The following is a 24,289-nucleotide window of genomic DNA, read 5'->3' on the forward strand; positions in this document are numbered from 1 at the left end:
TTACTATAAAATTTGCCTTCTCCTTCCAATACATTCCTCAATTACATTCACATTAGGGGAATAGGCAATAGGTGGTGGGAATGCTACCTATACCACAAGATTCCTTCAAAGGAAGAAATAATGGATGCCCTATGTAAACAATAACCCATTTTCCTGTTTAAAGCAACACAGCCTATGGTAATGTGATGTGTGACTACTCTATCAGGTTAAGAAGATGACTATTTAGTTTCACTGCCAAATCCAGCAAAGCCAAGAAACTGCATTGGTTTAATTAGGTCTGGTTGTCGTCTGGACACTGGACCCACCAGCCAAGAAACTGTTGGTTTAATTAGGTCTGGTGGACATCTGGACACTGGACCCACCTGATTCAGATTTTGATTCTGCAAAGCCCTGCGATAGAAAATTGAGAGGGTTGACTCTCAACAGCTTCAATGATGTCTCAGATCAAAACATTATGTTTGAACACAATGCTCAGAGAACACTTTCTTTTCATAAGCGGAAATCCTTTTGAGACAACTTTTGAAATGTTAGAGTATGCCAAGTGTAAAAACAACTTTAAAAACAACTTAAGACAGGGAGATCATATCCTGCTTTTCCCACCTTCACAGGAAAAGTTGTTTGGGGTTGCCTTGACTTGTCTCTGTGCCCTTCAAGTAGTGCTTGAAGGTGCTGAAAGGATCTTGCATGGCTGCTGCTCTTGACTTATCTATAGACCGGAGCAGGGGTCTCAAACTCAAACCACCCTGAGGGCTGCATGAGGGCATTTTTGATGACCCAAGGGCTCCACCATTTTTGTTATCTCTCATGACACCTTGTGATGCCAATCATTTTGTGGGCCACAAGATACGGTTGGCAGGCCGTGTAATTGAGACCCCTGGACTAGAGGGACCATATGATGACTCTCTGATTGCCGAATGACAGTAACCAGCTCTTGGCCATGAAACCTGGTTGTGTCATAAGGATCACTGAACCATTCAATCTGACCTAAGGATAGTTCAGGTTGACTAACTGGGCATGTAACTCACTCACCCTGCAAGCAGAAGCAAAAGCTATCAGGAAACAGGTTTTGTATAACAGCTTCAGCAAGACCCCAAATAATTTCTCTGAGCTAAGCCATGTTAGGACCCAGGATAGATTTCAATTTGAAAACAGGCTGAGTGTTTTGGTATATTCAAATCAAAATTGACTAGTAAATCTTATAAATCTTTATCATGACCAATAGCTCCTATACCATGTTGCCGGAACATGTCAGATATCATGGAACTGTAGCCTTCACCAGTAACTGGTACAAACATTTTCTCCTCATAGAGCCAGAAGAAAAAACTTCATGGAGAAAATGGTCTGGACAGGGGTGAAACACCTGTGACCCAGTCATTTAAGAAGATTCGGGTTGGTTGTTTCTAGGTAGGTTTATCACTAGCTGAAGTTGATCAGTGATCCAGGACTTGTCCAATCTGAGAAGGGCTATCAAAACTATCTTGCAATTCTGACCCTATATTGTCTGTATTAAATTCAGTACTAAGACCAGGAGATGGGGGTAAACAAAGGCCCATAACCCCTACCAACTTACTGACAGTGAATCCATGGCCCTGGTCTCCATTTGCTGCTGACCATATAGAAGACCAGCAGCATGTGAGCTCCCCAACTGTACAAACCAACATCTGTACAAAACCCTCACTTCCTTTTGGGTTTTCTCCAGAGGAATTCCCGTCATCAGCCATGCATCAGCTGCACCACTGACACAGAAATGATCATTCAGTACTTGTTCATTATATCCACTTTCTTATCGAGCAGACTAGAAATGGAGTGCCACTGAGCTAGCAAAATCATTTTTAAGGGACACATATAACAGATGGCCTAGTGAGATCTGATCCACTACCATAATGAGTTACATAAAGAGTTGCAAGAACTCTCTCAATGAAACCTATATCCTGTTGGAAACAGACTCTACTCTTCAACAATCTGTAAGATGCAAACATGAGGGAGACAAACAAGACTGAGATTGATTATAAAATCCATACCGAGGTAGACAAAACAATGAGATAAGTGAAGGTCGGATTTTTCTCAGTTCACTAGAAAACTCAGATGTTTCAAATGAGATGTAAGATCATTTCTACCATTGAGTAGCACTTATTATATGTTTATGGAGATCTTCCAGATATGTCACCATTGCCTTAAAAGATGTTGACCAGAACAGGGTGGTAAATGCAATCTGTAATTTTGGTGAAGAACCAGGAGCTGATATTTAGAAAAATGTGAAGGTAGTGACTTGAAAATTCGTAAAACTTTTGCAACACCGAGTGAATAGGGCACGAAAGTAGGCAGTTGTGGGATTGACACTGATTGCATACTCATCTCTCCTAGACTGATTCAGTTGTTGTCTGTTGGTATAAGGCTGAGATCTGAACAAGCCTTGGGGTGTAAAAGATCCCTTTTGCCTAGCTCACCAGTCATCCCTCTGTTGTGGCTGGGACAGTGGGATCCCACATAAGGAGTGTTGGATGGATGATTTTTCTGCCAGTCAGAAAATTGCCAATGAGGCCAGATGAATCAGCCACAGTGTGGCAATGTCTCAAAAGAGCTTGGATGTGGCAAGAAATACATTCTTATCCACCTTATAAAATGGTGAAGCAGACATGTTAACCACCTTTACATTCTTATCCAATGTTGAGAGTTCAGTATGGTAGGCAGTGGAATGTGTCCTGTACTAGAACAATAAAAACGTGGCTGGTACCTGGCTTTCTGAAGAAGAAAAAAGCTGTAACATTCCCTGGGTCACATATTTTCGGGCAGCCCATCATTAATCTTTTAAAGTTTTGCTAACTGAGGAAGCAGGTAAAAAAAATGGAGAATCTTTTTCAAAAACTTTGTAGTCAAGCATGGTGGTCAGTGGAAGGGCATACTAAAGCTTGCAACACACATCTTAACGGCACCCTTAAAACTAAACTGTCCTCTCCACGTTCAGATAAGGACAAGGCTGTTACTTGGAAGTATTTTTACACACACAGTGTGAACACTCTTGATCCTTATCTGGTTCTTTTTCGGTGTAAGCCATGCCCTGAGATGGTGGTGGCTATTGTTGTTGTGGAGTTTAATGCCATTTTCAGCTACAATAGGCTATACATTGCAGCCAGTATAACTGGTGGAGGAAGAACCCAGGAAAACCCCAGTAAGAACCACTGACCCATGGGAAGCAACTGGCAAGCTTTCTCAGGTACCTACAATGTCTGAGCCCAAGACTTGAACCCACACAGAAAGAGGTGAGATGGCAGTGATCTGTAACAGTGAGCACTTGAAACCACTCAGCCACCAAGGTATCGCCCATGCCCTGAGGTAGCAATGACACAATGCCATCATCCAAAATTATAAGCCACTGCTATTATTCTGAGGGTAAGCAGTCTCTGCCAGGAGTTTATGGCAAACCTGGGCAAATGGCTAGTTAGCCAGAAAATGATTCATCTGAATGATGGATGTGCAGAAGCCAACCTGATCAGTTTTGGTACCAGTCATGTCTGAAGCATGGCTGGAGTGACAGAATTTCTGTTACCATCCCATCCCAATCTGCATGTGTAACCATCAGCTTGATTATATATAAAGATGGATCATTCACAAAAATTCCCCCATATATATATATATATATATATATATATATATACACACACACACACACACACACACACACACATATACACACACAAAAAGATCTAAGTCAGCTAACCAGTCAGATCTATCACTAAGATCCCCATAATCAAGTCCAGGTTGTGATATCTGGGTTGGCAGGATGGCGGATTCAGTTCTGGACAGCAAGATGGTACTACATTCTGGATCCACTGAATCCAAAACATAATCCATGCACATGGTCTTATAGGCCCATTGGCCAAGTTCAGACTTTGGAGGAGAGGGGCAGTCCTTATGCCCAATGGGCTGCCTAAAACTGGGGAAACAAACCCCCATTGTATCCAAATTAACTGCAGGAGCCAAAGATGGAAGGAGAGGTAAAATTTAGTCTGAAGTCAGGACTTTTGTCACCCTATCCTGCACCATTCAATGCATATGTTGATTCTATATTCATATGAATGCTTAGTACATCCATACTGGTCCTGTATGGTTTTCTCCTCTTCTCTTTGCTTTTTTACTGATATTTGCTGTATGGCCAACCAAGTCTTCTCAGACTACAAATTGCATATGCTGCATGGAGAAGATGAGATACATTTGGTACATGCCAGGCAGAACTCACGCATGGCTTCCCTTGCTTTGAACTTCTTGCACTTACTGCATCTAGAAGACATGTTTTTCAAGTGACAAAATAACAGAAGCCAAAGACAGATCAACATGTTAGTGTGTTAATAATTTGCTAAATAACACCCATTATAAACAGAGTGCATGAACTAAAGACAGTGTGCACTAACACTTGAAAGTCAACATACATCAATGATGTGTGTTGTTAGAAGCAGTTTAAAATTAACAAGTCCAAGAAAGCAATTAATCTTGCTGAATATCTGTCAAATACAAATAGAAATGTATACCAACTTTTTATGAATCAATACTAATCCAAATAAATCAAAATTTCAAATGCATGGCATGAATTTCACACAAAAAGATTTGGATCTAACATGATGCTTATTCCATACTATGTTGTGAATGGAAGTCAAGCTTAAAAATGCAAAACCTAGTGGTGACATGGGGAGATAATGGAATAGAGTTATTGCCCTCTGTCCATATGACAGAAAAGACAAACTTTCAACTTTCATTAGGGCTGGATTCAGCAGCTAGCTGGCTTATATTCATATTGTTAATGTGACTTGGAATAAAATGAAAATCCAAAATTAGAAACAGCCACAGTACATGCAATTCAGGGGAAAATGAAGTTGCCTCCCCTTAGATGAGAAATGTATCCAGAAGAGATGATAATCCCACCAATATGGTTTATTTTTAGATCATCTTTTCTGACAATGCAATGCCAAATTTCCATGCCAAACAGGATGATAAAGCTGTCAATTATTCACAGATTTCTGTAAAAATACAAATTGGCCTAAGATTTGTCACTATGGTTTCAATCCATTAAGTTTTTAAAATATTACCAAGCAGAAACAGAATTCAGGATACAATGGCAAACTTCTACCTTATATGCTTGCTTATAAGTTAAGTAAAACTGCAAACTGTGCAGACCCTGAGCTACCATTTCATAATGTGCTGGCAGATCTGGTTCTGTGAGGTCTGTCTGGAGAAATCAGCAGAATACAGAACCTGAGCTGCAGTCATATAATATGCTACAGCAGATCAGGATCTTTGCTGTTTGCAGTTTGCCTCAATTTATAAGCAAGTATATATGGTAAGTCAAACAAGGTTCATATTCAATCAAAATATGACATAAAAAGGTCAGAATTAAAACTGATCTGGGGATTTTTTTCAGTATGAAATCTACACCAAATCCATGAAGTCCTTCAAAATTTTGTTTGGTGGAAACTTTATTCATCATGCAAAGGGAAAGTTCACATAGAAAAACAAAGATTGGAACTCAGTCAAATTTGACACAAATAAAATTTTTTATGTATAGTAAGAAGCACCATATTAAATTTGGACTCAATCTACATCAAAAGGTACCAAGCAGAAACTGAATTTATAATGCAAGTGCAAAACTTTCTGTGGAAAACAAGGACCATAACTCACTAAAGTTTTGACATGTAGAAGTAGTTGAAAATCTGACTTGGGGGCTCTTATTATAATGCCCAATCCCAAATCTAATTTAAATTCAAAGTTATCAAGCAGAAATGAAATTTGCTAGGGATGCTTTTTGCCCCCCCCCCCCTCCAAAGAATATGGCATCAATATAAAAACTGAAAATCCATTACTTATTTCTGTGGTGTATGCAGCTGAACATATAAGTGTTCTTAACCCAGTAATGTGACCCAGCAGTTCAGGTTTGCATCAAAAAACACCTTTCTAATTGCATTTGATTTTAATAAGAACATGATGCCAACAGAAAAAATCTTCTATAACAAAATCAAAGATAACACACAAATTCTGACCACCCCCTCAACCCCCACCCACAAGAATATGTATTTTGGGGAAATACAACTGTTACAACAAAACAGTTCTTCATTATAAATGGTGGAGTGTATTCACTATATATCATTAATCAAAGAAAGACTTTCTGTACCTTTCCTGGGGACAGAAGGTCCCAACTGAAAGTCCATGCTTGTGGTGATACCTGAGCCACAGTCAGCCACACATGGACCTCATGGTGAACACAGGCATTGCAATAAAAATCACACACTGCCTGAAAAGAAAAACCATTTATTTTTCATTAGTTTACATTCAGATGTATGTATGAGGAGAAATATATGTATACACAATAAATGTTTTCTCTCAAGACTAATGTGTCTGCCATAGCAGTGATCTTTTAGCTCAGGCTGCAACCGCTTTGATGGCCTAAGTGGTTAGAATGTCCATCTCGGATGCAGGTCATGGGTTTGAATCCCTGCGGAGTCATGCCAAAACTTAAAAAAATGGTACTAGCTGCTGCCTCACTTGGCACTCAGCATTAAGAGGTTAGTGTTAGGACTGATTGGCCTGGTGTCAGGATAATGTTTATGTTTGTATTTCAAGTTTGTATCATAATAATCTATGTTTAACATTATGTAACACCCATGCACATTATCCTGACACCAGGCCAACCAGTCCTAACACTAACCTCTTAATGCCGAGCGTCAAGTGAGACAGCTGCCTGTACCATTGTTATTAGTCTATGGTTTGATACTGCCAGAGCTCAAACTTGCAACCTCCCACATCCAAGGCAGAAGCTCTAACCTTTTAGGCCACCGGAGCAATCTCAAATCATTTTTAATAAACATATCACTGAAATTAACAAATATTTTTTTGCCAAATACTGAATATTTGTTCTAGGTTAACATGTCATTAGGTGATGTGATTAGATTGGTGGAGCAATCTTTCATCTTGCACAAGGTCAACTGTGTCAACACAGGTATGACCTTAAATTATCTTGTATTCAAATTTGTCAGCTGCTAGTTATGTGACACCCCCCACACACACACAAATGAAATAAATAATGTATCAGAAAAAAGAAATCAAGATATCAGTGAATGTATATACTCAAGATTATCCAAAAGACAAAGCATGTGCAGCTAAACAAATAATGTATGTCCAATAACAAGCATAATTAACCAATCTTATCATTTCTGTACACATACAAAAACAGCAGAACATAAAATTCTTTCCATACAAGTAATTGCTGATTGAAATCAATGTGACAAGAAAAATAATTCTAGACAGAACTAGTGGGTTACTGGGTGGTTTGTTTTTGTTTATTAGCACAAACTAATTGCTCTTTAGTACAAGAAGCTAAAAGTGATTTGCCCACCTAGATAGAGGCCAGCTGAGTGATCTCCCCTTGGTATAGCGATTGGCACCAAATCCTATCAATATGTAACTTACAACTGGAGCATAAGGCACTCTAAGTGGATGTAATTGCCGGGAGGCTGGGAGGTTGTATGTGTTTTATGACTGGTTAAGTATTCTCAAAGAAACAAGGTTTACCAGAAAAATTGTTTTCTTCTTTAAATACATTACCCAATCATAAAATCCTAGGAGAATAGGTAAGAGGTGGAGGGAGAACATCTTCTAGATAACCTGACTGGAAAAGACTCCATCTGTCAGGGAGTGGCTTAAAAAGGGAAAAAATTTTCCTCCCATACATGCAGCTGAAGTCATGAAGCTGAATCGTTATAAAGCTGTCAAATGATCTGGTAAATGTTTATCCAGATCAACTTGAGCCATTTAGGATGACAGACCTCTGATCAGAACTGCCTATGTTGATATATCATTCTTCCTCTCTTTGAAGCTAAACTAAGGCATGATCTCCCTCAATTGCAACAGCTTGATATTCATGAAATACTGCTTCAGAGCTCACACTGGTCCTGTCGATGAACTTGAGAAAAAGTTTCCTTATAGACAGGAAATACTACAAATATCGAATTCCTCTTGAACAGAAGGGAATATCTCAATTCTGGTGATTCTGTTGCGACTGATGAGGATGGACCAATATTTTCCATCTGAGTGTAGTAATTAGGATGAGGAGACAATCAGATTTGCTGATTCCTGTGTCTCCTGAATCAGAGGTGCTGAAAAAGTGTATGCATTCAGCCATTCCAATCAATAAAAAGAGCACTGTTTATTCAGGCCTTTTGTGTTCTGATGAGACAAAGGTTGAGGTTGAGGTTCTGTCATTCAACCTTGTCGCCAATAGGTCAATCATAGGTCAATCCGGTTGACCGTCCGTTGCTGAAAACTGAGGGATGAAGAGACCATTCCGTGTGTATTATTTCCTTCTTGCAGAACCATGAGTCTGTACACGAGTCTGCCCATATATTAGACAGCTTAGTAAATATATACTTAAGGATCAGTAATGTTGGCGTGACATAAAGATTCTCATTGTGGAAGCAACTGAAAGAAGAATCCTCCATAGATCATTTTCACTTGATGTCAGAACTGTAGACATGGTAGGTGATATAAAGAAAAGAGGACAGAAGTCTGATGGGATTGGGCAGGAAACTTCAGTTCAAGCCTGCAAGGCAGAGTTCACTCATCCAAGTAGGGTCAAATAATGAGGAAGGAACCTGAATGCCAGTATCATCATTTATAGATTAAGGTAGTGAAGTTAATGTATTGGAGAAGAATGTTGATGACATTGGCCCACTACACTTGCAGCACTGCCATGTCAAATCCCATTACTTTTAATGTGTTGCTAAGTAGAGTCTCTTGGTTGGCAAGTGAAAATACATCCCTTGAAAACTGAGGCCCCAAGATGGACATAATATGCCAGAAGTGTTTTGAGATATGATGCAAATAAAACTGTTCAGTGAGGGTATGTATATAAACTGTGTCTTCTACAGGAAATGCCAAGAAGCACTATCCAGTTAGACTGATCTATTGGAAGTCATGGACCTGGGCATGTTCATTTTCTGCTGGCTGATAATGTATGTTTGACTGTGGTCAGGGCCCATTGCGATCAGAATTATATGGATAAGTCCGGTCATGGAGAAACATGATCATCTTGGCTGGCATGACATCCTGTTCTTGAGGTTGGGACAGGGTACAGTGGTCACGCTCTTGAATGGCCCCCAGGTTCTTACGGCCAGAGCACCTTGGCACTGACAAGTTTGTATTCAAAAGTACCCCTCAAGAATGGCCACCCCTTTAACACAACCAATGGACAGCACATTAGTACAAAAATGTAAAATAAAAGAAGCATTGGCTAAGGTACATATAACACTAAGATTAATATTAAATCATTATCTATAAAAGCCGACGTTTACAAGAAATTGGCTCAACAATGTAACAGAGGTTTGGGCTTTGCACATTATGTTGAATTCTCTTTGTGTGTGTGTGTGTGTGTGGTTTTTATTTTTAATGTAGCTTTAAAAAATTTTCAGTCACATCACTATGATATCTGCAGTGTGGCAGTTTATAGTGATGTCTAGCACTGGGACATCATGCCGCAGACATGTAGCATGATGTCCCACCCAGTCGCATTATCCTGCCACCAGGCTGACCAGTCCTAACACTAACCTCTTAATGCTGAGAGCCAAGCCAGGGAGCTGTTAGTACCATTTCTGTAAGTCTTTGGTATAACTCGGCCGCGGATCAAACCCGCGACCTCTCACATCCAAGGCAGATGTTCTAACCACTAGAGCAGTGGTCTGCTCTATTTTGTCTTGCAGATTTTGACCATGGGCAAGACCAGGCCAGGGATTGCGCTGGACTTCGCCAATGTCGCCAGTTGCAATTTTTTTCCTTATCGGTGACAAAATGTACCATCTGGCGTTCTTTTTGGTGACAACATTTTTGGCTGTTAAAAACTGTATATACAGTCTTGGGTTTGGAGTTGAGAAATTCACAATGAGCAGATGTAGTAACTAAGATATTCACAGGATCTGACACCAATTCCTATACCAAAGGGAGACCACTCTGTCCAACTGCCATGTAGGTGGGTAGTTAACTTTTAGCTTCTTTTAGCTAAAAGTGTTATCTTGGAGGCTGAATTTGCGAGGTAATAATAGTTCTCCTAAGGTATTATGATTGAGTAACATATTTAAAGAACCAGGAAAATAAACAATTTATATTCTACAATAAGACTGCACAATGCATTCCTGAGAATTCACATGTACTTGGAAGACCTTAGTGCATGAAGAACATTATCACCAAAGAATCTGGGAACACATCCTCAGCAATTAATTATTTTGAACTACTGAGCAGAGTTAAGAAATCTTTTAAAGTTTTAAGTATCAGTACATGGATTGGCATTTAATCAGTTCAAAAAGGAAACTGACACCAATGTTGGCAAGGTGCCTTTCATGAACCCATCTGCAATGAACCACCTGACTGAAATCACTGGGTGATCTGCTCAGGAGTATCTAGGTTGATTAAACACAAAATAATGAAGCCATTTACAGCACTGATAACTAACTATACCAATTTTGTTTTAAACCCTAATGACCACTTTGGGTAAGTGTGGTATATCACAGAATGTGAATGAGTAAATGGAGATGGGTAGATTTAAAAAAATGAAGGTGCTAGAGGGCATGAACGGCCAGATAAACATTTATAAAGCGATTAAAGCATGAAAGTTATTGCTTGTCACACTTGTTTTAAGATAGCAAAAAGACAACTGTCCTACTCCTTGAAACAATTTACTTGTCTGACTTAAAAAAAGAATTCTCCAAGATGTTAGGTCACAGGATGTAATCAGCCCAATAGTAGGTAAAAACATTCAGTTTACTCTGACCAAATCACTATTTTTATGTCAGAATTCCTAACCCAAGCAATCTGTATTTTATCTCAAAAAAGTCTTAGAAATTTGGAGAATGGATTCTGCTATGCTGTAATATGAGTTATCTTAAACAACAAAACCTGCAATTTTAACACTGGTGCGGTAGGATGACATTTCTCATAAAATTATGCATATGCCCCATCATTAAGTTGCAAAGGTATAAAAAGAAATGTACAGATGTACCTGTCAATGGAGTGACATTTATCATAGCATATGTTAGGATGACAACTAGAGCAATTGCATGGGCCATGGTAATAATCCATCATTACCTTCTCCACATTGGCTGATGTAAATTCAGTTCCTACTGCTGATGATGCTATTGATGCCATTATCTCTTAGACTGTGTTGATTTCCATTCTCTGCAGAAAAGCTATCCTGATTGTGGAAATCTAAAAACAGAATAGAATACAGCTGTATACAATCAGATTAAAATCAAACATCTTCAGACTCATATTAATCAGGTATTTTTAGCACAACCAGTGCATTATGTACACCTATTTTCCTTTCACCCTATAAAATGTCTATACCAAATCTGAATGATGGGGAACAGTGTCCCCTGCCCTTGAAATCCTATGTGTAACACTGGTGACAGCTATCAAAGCATATGGTGCTATCCAAGTTACAATTTACCACCAATTTTTGAGTGTTGTGATAGTGATGCTATCCTATCCAAAGGATGGTAACCCTCCATGGAGTATGAGAAAGATTTTGTATGATCAAGATGACTTTCAGCAAAGGAAAAAAGTAAAATTACTGTCACAATCAAGTGATATATGTTACAGTTATGAATGCAACATAGGAAAAATTCTTCCTGTGACATTTTCTAACTTTTGATTGGAATATTTCATAAAAAAAATCTTCGGACCACTAGCAGAAATTGTGGCTGTCAGGTGGCTGAAATTAATATAGCAAAATCATCCCTGACCCCAAGTAGTTATGACCATCCAATTACAAAAATGCAATAATAAAAACATCTGCAGTCATGCTCACAGTGTTATGTATATTTAGGCTGTACTGTTTGTTGGTTTTACTTAATGACTATATTATGTATATCTGTATTTTGTACTTGACCTTGTCCAAAATCAAGTTTATGGTGTACCTGACATTTATTTTGTAACCAACATAACACATAGCTAAATATATCTCTCTAGGATTGTAGGTTAAATATTCAGATCCTTATTAATGGTAAATCTTTATATTATCTTGATTCAGACCTTAGACACTTCTAGAATGGAAAATTCCATTCAGCTAAGTATTTCCATACTTTGGTAATTGTGACCTAGGTCAAGTAAAGGGGCATATAATCTTGTTTACTTGAAAAACTACTCATTCTTGCCTCAAAATCTGAAGCAAAATCAGTCTTACTGCTGTGTTCAATTTTTCATTTGGGTGGATTTAATTATTCAAACTATTATTCACTGGAATTATAAAGTGATCAATAATATGCTTGGACAGAAACATTAATTTGGACATTATACTGAATTCAGACAAGGAAAATTTGGATAATATTACTGTGATACATCAAAAGACTTTGCACATCATCACACTACAGGCCAATGGCACATTAGCAATTCATGACAACAGGCACATCAACACATTCAAAATTTGAACTTATTTGGAATACCACTGAATTCAATTGGAATTTTATACATGTGGGTTTGTGACAGAACTTTTAGTAATATTTGAGATTAATTCACAATACTGTAAGACTTTTTTACATTTTCAATTTGTAATCTAGAGAAATAAAATTATTAGTTGAATTTTACAAAACTTCTTGCTTTTTGCTCTTTTCTGTTACTTAGTTTAAGACCATTGAACAAAAGTTAAATCTGAACCATTTTTACTTAATACTATGTAAAACATCAAAAGTCTTTGAACGAAAACCATATGACAATACAGCCATCCATTAAGGAATAGCAGTATAGGATTTTCAAGATGGCTGCCATATATGATGTCAGCTTATTCCCATTTTCATTTAGGGCCACCTAGATATGGCAAGAAATCTTTAAATTAAAAACCCCATGTTAATAGGACCATCCATTCAGTATTTGTAGTAAGATCTGCAACTTCGATACAAAACTGAGACATATTTATTTCATTAAGAAAAACTAACATATTTAATGCCAAGGTAATGTCCAACAGGCACCATTCTTCATTTGGGCCAAACCAGCTATCAAACAAAATTGTTTTGTGAAAACCCCCATGTCAATACAACCATCCAGTTAATCTTAGTGTCCTCTGACCCTTCCAACAGCATTTTTGATATTTGGACATTTACTTTGGGGTGTAAGGTCATTGTCAATTGCCAACTGAAAAATTGGAATTCATCGCCACCATGCACAGGGTACATGCTTACCAACAGCAAACATAAACGACGTTATATTGAGTGATACCTGCATTTAATTGGTAGGAAAAAATTTTTTTTCTAAGAAATTTCAAGTATAATAATCGTTATGTCTTTAACCTGCTGACAGACAAGATAAAACTAAAGCATTGATAAAATCTGACCAGGTCCTCGCCATTTGCATTGCTAGTCACATGACTACACAAATCTTGCAACATACATGTCGATGGCATCAGAGACACATTAGTCATAAGACATCAACACTAAACCCTTTCCAATGTGTTTTGCACAAAAATATTGGTTGTAAAGGAATGAAATAACACATAATTCTAAACATATTTATTCCTAGAACAACAATCAAAAACATGTCTCTTTTGCAGCAACTTAGAGAAAATCAGATTCATCAAGAATAGATCATATGACAACACTGGTTTTGTTGTATCATGTGATTACTGCTTTGACATGTGCTCTCCACTTGAAGAATCTGGCTTTGTCAAAGTTGCTGTGACAGCCAACTGTGCAAGATATGCTTGAATACCTCCAGAGCAGTGCTATAGGGCATTATACAGTAAGACGTCGACCCCCATAGCACAAATCAGTTTCTATTTTGTTCTGTTGCACGGCTAGGTAAATTGTTTGATGTACAATTTGCTCTCTGCCTCTTTTTTAATATATATTTGACATGACTGACAGCTGTTAGTTAAATCATTTTTTTTAAAGACGCTGAAAACTTGTTGGTCTAGATAAATCGTCAGAGCCCATATTACGGCGGCTTACGCTCGCTTCTTACGTTTCACTCATTTTATGCGGGCACTTAATTAATGAAATAAGTACATCCTCAAACTTTTATTATGAAGACAAGCTCCCTTTGACATTAAGATCATGCGAGGACACGGGGCATGGCACTATCGTCTGCATAGGACAGCAAAACCTGTTGGCATGGATTGAAACTTTCAAAGCACGAAAGATGCATCGAAAAATCTACGGCTACAATTTCTACAGCTAAAAACATGTATGTATGTAACAAAGCTCAAATGCAGATAGATGACTTGGCTGTACAATGCTAGATTACTCATTACCCCAAGACGTTTAAGATTACTTGGCTTGAGCAGCTGTACTTTTTAACCGGTGTAAGGCATCAATTTCTAACCGGTGTCCGGGTAAAAATAGAACGGATTTGCTCGAATAACTTAAATAGTCAAATACGGGATGGAATCTTGAGGCTCCGGAAACAACGACAGGACTTAAATGTGCAGTGGAGATAATTATTACGAAGTGGAACAGTTTTGTGCGAAATGAAATCATACAAAATATTCTCTTGATTGTATACCTTTGAATTAACATAAATATAAGTATTGTGTTTGGAAAAATTATAATCGAGATATTGTAATTTGCCTATAATGATCATATTCCCTCAATTGGCAAAAAAGATTATTTTTGCGAAAATGACATTCTTTGGGGCTACACGAACATGATTCAGTACGTAAACGTATATGCGGAATGGAATCGTCATCAACTATATATTTTTTCTTACTTTGTTATACAATTTCAACTTCAAACTTCAATAAGAAATTATTGATTACTAAAGGCAAAAGGGGGTCATCGCTTTCAAAACTGTGTTTCGTGGGTAGTCCGATAAATCACCCCCCCCCCCCCAATCGGTCTTGATGCTGATGGACGATATATGTGTACATGCCAAGAAAAGAACTGTTCAGCCGACGGTGGCTCCACGGGTTCTCGACGCGAGCTTGATGTTGAAAAAAAAAAAGCAATAATCTGACGGGGGGAAAAATCATACCGAGTGACAAATTAATTCAGATTTTATTTTAATGAATAGGTGATATCATCCTTTAATATATAATCAAGGGCCAGGGGCTGATTTATCGGCCTAACACATGGGAGTGGGGGTGTGTGACAAGTTCACCTCTAAACATGTTTTGGTCTACATCCGTAAAACTTCATAGCTGACCAGCAGCAGAGAGGGTGAATCCCACAAGCTATTTCGCTTAACAGAACCTTCTATCGAGGACATTTTAGATAGAGATATTATTTTCACAAAATAAACCCTCTATTCAGAAAACATGACAAAATGGGCTTTCTCTGCTGACTTGAAGGGTTATATCGTGAAAATATATACCTATACAACTATTTCTGTTATACAAGGGTCTATCTTGCGAAAATACTCGGGGATGTTTAGCCCTCTCTGCTGCTCTGTGAAAGTCCCTGGCACGGTTTGCCTGTGGTCGCCCTTTTTTGCTGCTGTCTAGTTAAAAACTGTATCTAACCCAACTCGATACCGTGTTCGGGGATCATGTAAATTTATCGTTACAAATCCATGTGTGTTTGCCTGAGCACGACTAAAGAAATTTCTAAATTTATTTATATCCATGTCGCCGCTGCACCAAGTCTGATGAATATCCACTCCGTTAAACACCGCAAGAATATTACAGTTATCTCTGATCACTTTTGGTATTTGTGTATATCGTTGAGTTACATAAATCACATCAGTGTTTTTATGTCTGCCGCGTGAAAAAAACCTGCCAGGGTTTGTCTGTTTGTCTAACATCACATCGTCGTACACGACTAAATTATTTACACTTCCATCAATGTCATCAATACTCAACGCTTCATTGATATCAGTGATAAATTCAAAGACGTCTTTATCGTCCTCACTTATAACTTTTACACTTTCGTTAAAATCCTTTATTACGTCATAGCACCGCTGATCGTCCACAGACGGAGCTATCAAATACATCTTCTCCCACTTCATCCACTTCATTATTAAATTAAGTAACAACTGCGTCTTACCACTCCCAGATGGACCTATAATTATCATTCGAATTGAATTTGGTAACAATGAGTTATGTTTGATTGGCTCTTGTCGTTTTGTAGCAGAAAAGTCAGTGATCTCCATTAGATATATTATAAAATAATATGGATTTATATTGTGTGAAATGTAGAACATGTACCCCAACTGCAGACATAACAACGATTACAACAAAAAGTAATCGACAAGCGCTTACAGGCAAGTGTGAACGTTGCGGCACAAAAGAAGTTTAAATTTATTCCGTCGAGTAAAAAAAAAGCGAGGCGGTGATATCGCAGCTAAGTTAACAAAGTTACCTGGAACTCCGTGGGCGAAATACCCAGGAGAAAACATCTTCCAGGATATAATTACTGTGGTCCTGGAACCCGACTTGATATCAGACTTGATGTCCAAGATCAACCAAAACCAGGTGAGTATCCGATAAATGCTATCGATAAGGCGTGTCATGCGCATGATTTAGCTAACCGAAGTAAGGATTTGCAACAGCGCCATCTCGCGGATGTGAAATTAATTCACGCGCTAAATGCCATCACTGATAAATCTTTCAAAGAAAAGTTAGCTAGCTGGTTAATACAATCCGCAATGAAAGGTAAATTAGCGCTAGGTGCTGGTATATAATGGAGTCGATTTATTATTCCCCAAAGGGATATTTAAGAGGTAGCGCAGCAATTAGTAAACTCGCTGAAGCAGCAAAAGTTACTCGAGTTACTGCTAAAAATTGGTTATCCAAACAGGCAATATGGCAAATTTATCTACCGCGTCCTAAACAAATTCACTTTGCACATTTCGATGTTAGTGTACCAAATGAAGTTCATCAGGCTGATATATTATTTCTGCCACACGATACCATTCGTCGTCGAAAATACAAGTACGCGTTAACTGTAGTTGATGTTGCAAGTAGATACAAAGATGCAGAACCGCTAACGACTAAAACAGCATCTGAGGTTGCTTCTGCGTTTGAACGAATTTATTAACGAGGACCTCTACGATGGCCACAGCTGCTACAAGTTGATCCTGGCAAAGAATTTCAGGGTGCAGTATCATCGCTGATGAAGCAATATAACGTTACCATCAGACGAGGGCATACTGAAATTCATCGTGATCAGGCAATTGTTGAACGATTTAATCGAACACTTGCTGAGCGGTCATTTGGATATCAGTATGCAAAGGAATTCATTCAGGATACGAGATCTCGTGAATGGGTTGCAAGATTACCAAGTGTGATAGCTGCGCTAAATAATGAAATTACTCGAACAACCAACATGAAACCTGCCATCGCGATCACAAAAAAAACATACACCCGTGCAACGACGTGATTCTTCAGCGCAGCCAATACTGGGTGATGTCACTGTAAGGTATTTATATGAACCAGGTGAACTTGAAGGTGGTAAACGAAGAGCAACTGATCCTATCTGGAGTATAACTACACATAAGATATCTAACATAACAAGATCCACTGGTAGACCAACAATCTACAGGCTGGATTCGACTGCTCCTCAACGTGGATTCACACGTGAGCAATTACAAGTAATTCCCGAGGACACACAATTACCACCGCGATCATTTAACTAGCACCAAGGGTGCCAACACCCCGACGTCGATTACACTCAAGACAGGTCAACATCACATTATCACGTGTATGACCGCGACTGTTATCTTTTCTATCTACGGTGAATTGTCTTGGACTGTTATCTTTTCTATCTACGGTGAATTGTCTTGGACTATTATTCGAATACTGCCATAGCATTATACAATTACAGCTCGCACAGTGATTATTCTGCTGTTGTTTCAGCGCAATGACGAAGTCATCGTCGAGGTCGAAATCTCGATTATTTTTTTTTTGTCACTCTGTTTGTAACCGGCTAATTTTCTTTTTATTATGTCGCTGTTGTTTTCATCGCTATCAGTTATTAACTCTTCCAAGACAATTCTTCGCAGCTGAGATATTCTTCTAACTCTGGACACAGCCAAGTAGACCAAGTTTGACCATTCGATTCGATCATCAACAATCCAGACAGTTGTATCACTGATAGTCAGTCCTTGAGATGAATGAATTGTCATTGCGTATCCTAGCGTCCACGGGGATTTATTCATTTTTAGTGCATCTTTGACAGGATTAATATCAACTAGCACAATATCATTTAATACTAAATTCTGTTTCTCTGTTTTCCCAGGAATATCAACATCTATATTCTGTAACCGCGTATCAGCTGGTCTATAACATAACGGCGTTGGCAGCATTGGAAACTTTTCTTGTTGTAATTGAAATAGCTGTTGTTGAAGTGTGTCTCTGACTATCTTTCTACTTGCCACTATCAAATCGTTTGGTTTCCACGCGCTCCAAAAGTCGCTCATTGAAGATTCAGGAATCATCTCGCGCATGATTTCACATTGAATTTTATTCGGCTGTAATCTGATTAATGTTTTAAATTCCTTCAACGTTGCATCAAGTGCTATATGATCATCAAACATTTCTTCGTAATAATCAACAAAATCTTTTAACCAATCATGTGGAGATACGCCGACAAACGGAGGTGGCTGACCGTGATCGCCACACATTATCACTGCAGTATTAGCTGTTAGCAGCCAATCAAGAAACGTTTTTAACGTTTCCAACGGTACCGTACATATCTCATCCCAAATTATTTTCCCAGGAATATATTTTGTTCCCATTCGATCTGACGTCCATACACCGCCGCTGTATTTGAAAAAGCTGTGCCAAGTACAAGAATTAACACCTCGTTGTTTCATCTCCCTGGCGAGTCTGTGTGTAGGTGTTAGCACAATCATATCTGACGATTTTCCAAATAATTCAATCGCTCGAGTTGTCTTACCAGACCCGCCTGATCCGTTCAAATAAACGGTTTTGTGTCAAGTGATTGGATCATGCACAGATGGCGCGGAAGACATTTCTGATAATTCTGATTTACAATAATCATCCTTAATCGTAACAGCAGCGGATTCGCAATATCCATGTAACATCTCCGCTTTTATTCTCCACGAACTCCATGATTCATCGCAAAAGTCTTCGACTTTCTTTGTAAAACAAGCCAGTAATTCTGAATATTTTTTATTGATATAAAATGAATCTGTTGCAACGCTAACTGCGGTGTCAGGAAATCGATTTATCATTGATAGCAAATTTTTAGAAACATAAGTCAGCATCGAAGATCTTAAATGTGTGTATTTGAGGCGATTCTCCGTCGATATAACTTACAATTGTGCCCAACTTTTTCCCGTTGGACAAGTAAGCATCCTCCCGATTACAAAATATATTTCTCACAACGGCATCAGCAATTATAAAATCCAATTCAGCATCATCGATAATCATCCGCGAGTGATGTAGTTTATGATCATATGCACCACCTTGAGTAAATTTACCGATTATTCTTCGTCCAAGATCTTTTGCTGTTTTTTCATTATTGCTGAGTTTGATCTTGAGAACTTTAGGAGCTTCACCGACAATGACATCCATCGGGGTATTTGGACTCTCTCGTGCATACTCGCTAATAACTTCATCGAGACTGATACGCTCCGGTGTTGGTAGCCAAACTGAAGTCTGCGGTCGATATGATATGATTGCTTCACTGACAGTCAACGATACCAGTATTCGGCTGTCAAGCATATATCGCAATAACACTATTGGTGCCCAACGCTTTTCACTGAAGTGTCTGCCAAACCAAATATAACAGCACGGATGAAGCTTTTTAGCAAATTCAAACGAAGTTACACGAGCAAATCCTGTCAAGTCAAAGTCGGGTAAAGGACCGTATATAGCAACTCGTGTCATCGAGTTCGTGTGATGTCCAAATCGCTTAAAATATTCGTTACACCGCCCATCCCGAGAAAGCCTCCCGGGTAGCACGCAATCATATCCACAGAAATCATATCCCGGTAGTCATAATGGGTATTCCACAGTCCGTCATGTCCATACTCGACACAACTCAATTCTATATCCGAAAGAAACTCACTTCGGGTTGGTCTCCACGAATTTCTTTCTCTGGCAGCGTGGGCGACAACACTCGGAACTGTAAAACAATTAGTTAACAACTGCTCGGTGTTTTCTTTCGCATCTTTCTCTGCGAGTTTTTTCATTTGTTGTTGCAACGACTCCGTCCGGTATAATTCACCGTTGGGTTTTACAAATTGATCATACTCGCCATCTTCGCAACTATTAAACAACCACATCGACACAGGGTCGGTTTTGCTTATCTGTTTGATAGCATCAAATACGTTTCCGCGATAATATTTCACAACACGATCCCGCGGAAATATCGTAACTGCGTTAGTCCAAGCATGAGCGTTATGATCAGTGATATTTATTGGAGCTCCGTATCGATTATATTTCGATTTGTATAACACTTCCTTTGTTATCGTTGTTACGGTTATGGGAAATCTTAATGCGCTTTCTAGCTTGGCGACATCGTTTATTGATGCTCCTGTGTGTTTGACCCGCTCATCCCACGCTGTTATTTTGGACTGTCTTAACGCAGTTAGACCGTTTCCCCGCATCACATTTTTAAAATGTTCCATTACTCGCTCGGCTACACAATTCAGCGCCAACGACGAAGTCGTCGATGACGTCCTCATCGGGGTGAGTTTATCAATTTTTGGTTTTTTTATCGGATAGATTCCATAAATGACCTCGGTCAAAGGATATGTTCGAGCGTAATATGGTTTACCAATCCCGGTCAGCATTCCTGGTTTACAGCCACTACTTAACAAAATGGTCTTTCCGCTAGCAAGGACAGGGTCGAGTTTGTCACGGATAATCCAAGTATCGGAATCCGCCTGCACAATAAATTTTATTCTGAAAAAAATATTTCCGACCATCAGCGAGATAATTGATAATCGTTTTCGCCCGTGCATCATTCATTGTAGCATCGATGACACCTTTGGTGACATTGACAGAGTCAATGTCGCGGATAATTTTAAATGACGACCACACGTGAGATGCGCCTCGTCGCGAAATTCTTTTTTGGCATTCCTGATAATATCAAACAGATCAGTCAGGGATTGTCGTCGCGAGTCAGGGGTTGATCTCTCAAGATCAATCTTCCAGTGCCAATGGCAGATAATCTTTCAAATTTCCTCCATATTATATTTAAGACAAATATTTAAATAAGAAAATATTATATCTATATGAATCATTGTAAGTGGCTTGTAATAAATCCTGCAGAGGTGAATTCTGCGGGACACATTCCCAAAGCGTACGACGTGGAAGTTTAGGAACAATACCGTGCCTGCGATGTGGTAATGGGGTCAGGGGTAAAACACAGTTATGTGCAAAATGCGAAGGAAAACGAAACCGTGAGCTCATACGATATTACAATAAAAAAATAACGATATATCCGAAAGCGATTATTTAAATAAGTTTTCAGACAAATTATGATTTAGACAAATATATTATTATATAAATGAGCCAAGAATTTGTTCCACATCCTGTCATTAAAAATTATGAAGCATCTCGCGAGGGAATAGTCAGAAATAGCAGGTTGAAAAAGCCAGTTGGTTTTGTTACTAATGCTGGCTATTTAATGTTTGCTGTTGGGAAAAAGAAGTATCTTAATCACAGGGTCATGGTCGAGTGTTTTCATGGAGAGGTCAAAGACGGTCTTGTAATTGATCATATTGATGGACAAAGACTTAATAATAATTTATCCAATCTGAGAATTGCGACGCAAAGCCAAAATTGTAGGGCTGGTAATGCTGGCCGTAGTGATAAGAGCGCCAAGAGAGTTGTATCCATAAATTTAGATACGAATGAAAAAATAATATTCTCATCTATGAATTCAGCTGCCAACTATTTTGATATTTGTATATCCTCGGTACGAAAAGTCGCAGAAAAAATATACAAATCAGCTCTGTCAAAAAAATATAAACAGAAAATCGCCTTTCAATATCAATAATGAAGATAAATTATCAAGTAATTACGTAGAATTATATTTATTTCATTTTTTTCTGTGATGTAAAACGGAGATAACTCCGTTAGGCATATCTCATGCAATTAGTTCCCTCCCTTTGTGCAATACTCCTTGAGATGTCATTACAGGTAAATTTATCCAGCGCGACTTAGCGGTATACAATTATTATTTATATCACTTCCGCGTTCACGTATTTTTCAATTCAGAACTTAAATTCAATTTAGAATGTTAACTGTCTGTTACCACTACAGAGGTAAATTGTTTACACAACGAGCAGACTGTTTTCTGTGTACATGGAAGTAAATAACTTCCCCTTATCCTTAACAAAGTCAAGAATGATTTTATCCTTGACAAAGGCGTAATTGTCTATTTATCTTTTTTTTCATGGATAAAATATTTATTTTATTACACTTGTTCGGGTTTATGGTTCATCTGTATTTTCCACATGATCATATTTAAGAAAAAAACAAATAAAACATTTTGAACAAGTCACGCCTATCGCATGAGCTATTTTTGAACTTTCAAATATCAGTCGCTTTATATACTATAGCGTCCGAATTATGTACGGGGTTTTCGAAACCCAACAAAGTTGCAGAACTTTCCCCGTTATCGTCCCTGACGGGGTTGTCTTTTACTACTTAGCGGGATTGATTTCGGGGAAGGGAGTGCAACTTTGCTGGGCGTAGAATATAACCCCGTTAGGATAAGTCGTCTTATTGTAAATAGTGTACCGTCCTTACTGTAAATACTGTATGTCTATGCCGTCCTAGGATAAGTTAGAATATTATATATGCAATTGTAAATATTGTAAATATACAATGCTGTAAATATGCTTCTAAACACAATTGCTGTATACTGTATGCTATACCTGTACCGTCTGTACCGTCCTAGGATAAGTTAGAATTAAGTTATATATATGGAATTGTAAATAGTGTAAATACAATATATAAAAATATATATAAATATAAATTTATCAAAATATCAATAATGTGATTGTTGCTATTAAAAATTTAGAAGAACGCGGAAGAAGAAATTTATCACTGAATTCTGAAACAATGTCTGATTTTGAATCGTTGCATGAAGCTAAATGTGCAGGGCGTTATATTCTTCCTGCTCAATATCGATTCATAAAACGAATTCAAAATAATTTGTATAAATATATAATAAGATTAGGCTGGCACTCGCGGCCGAGTATGAAACAAAAAAGATAATAAATACTCGGGTTAGAAAAATTGAAACATTGTATGTCCGTTGACAAAGTCAACGATGACGAAGTCAACGACGAAGTCACTGACAAAGTCAACGATGAAATCAAGGAAGTAAATATCTCACCTTGACGAAATCACCTTGATTTTACTTGAAAATGAAATCGAAAGTAAAAAAATGTCACTTTTTTTTTACTTCCTCGTCAAAGCGAAGATAGTATTTTTCTTAGTCGGTGGGGTTCAATGCAGGAATGTGCATAATTAAGAATTTGTTCTCTGTCACATACTATTGCGGTAATATGCTTGCGTCTGAGATTATCCAACTGTTGCTGTGTTAGTAAGAAATCTTCGTCTCCGTATTCATCAATAAGCAATTTAACGTTAATTTCTTCTTGTCCAAATGCAGCCCTAACTGCTTGCTCGAGTGCTTGTTTGTCATACACGAAAATATCGGTGTGGTGGTACATACTTATAAATCTATAGATTTACCAATCTAAGATCTAAATACGCGTATATACTCGTGGATTTGATGTACACTGCATTGCGCGATCACAACATGATCTTTTATCAATACTTGCAGTTGCCTTTTTTAAAAATGTACCCAGATAAAATAGTTTTGCTGAAATTTCAAAGAAAACAGATTACCTTTGAAGTACCAATTCTTATGAAAACATACAAAGCAAATAGAAAAAAAAATCAGTCTGTCACATCAGTCAGTATAAAATCGTCATGACCGTATATATCAACCATTTTTTTTACCGGGGTAACTTTTCCGGTTCTGACAGATTAATCAAGAAGTTCTTTATCATGTATGAAACATTTTACACTGTGATACATTATATAATACTTGCTTGATTAATTGTGAAGTCTTCGACAGATTTCAATATTTTTTTTACTAATTTCTGTGATTTTTACTAGTAAACACCGTTATGAAATTAGCAAATTGGACGATTTCTGTGATTTTTAGTAGCCCTATAAATTTCAGTGTTGCAGAAAAAATACTTTTACTGCAATATCTTATCAAGATGATCTCGTGAAATGCACGAGTGAGCATAATTCATGATTTGGTCTGGAAGACACATAATTATCGTGATATGATTCTCTCGTAGTTGTTCCAACTGCGATTCTGTCAGTAAAAAA

The 24,289-nt window shown here is 38.0% G+C and overlaps 1 protein-coding gene across 1 annotated transcript in view; it reads right to left on the reverse strand.

The window, feature by feature from the left end:
- LOC149807822 (importin-13-like) overlaps nucleotides 1-14,346 on the reverse strand; it is a 141,532-nt gene extending 127,186 nt beyond the window's left edge. The window contains exons 1-3 of the mRNA XM_089971003.1: nucleotides 14,273-14,346; nucleotides 11,119-11,238; nucleotides 6,161-6,280 (exon numbers count right to left, since the gene is read on the reverse strand). Coding sequence (XP_089827129.1) covers nucleotides 6,161-6,280; nucleotides 11,119-11,178 — 180 coding nt within the window. The 5' untranslated portion in view covers nucleotides 11,179-11,238; nucleotides 14,273-14,346. The remainder of the gene's footprint in view (nucleotides 1-6,160; nucleotides 6,281-11,118; nucleotides 11,239-14,272) is intronic.
- Between the last annotated feature and the right edge of the window lie 9,943 nt (nucleotides 14,347-24,289).

This window comes from Sinohyriopsis cumingii, chromosome 1 (assembly GCF_028554795.1).
Source record: "Sinohyriopsis cumingii isolate HCF-2022 chromosome 1, ASM2855479v2, whole genome shotgun sequence".
In the NCBI taxonomy this organism is placed as follows: Eukaryota; Metazoa; Mollusca; class Bivalvia; order Unionida; family Unionidae; genus Sinohyriopsis; species Sinohyriopsis cumingii.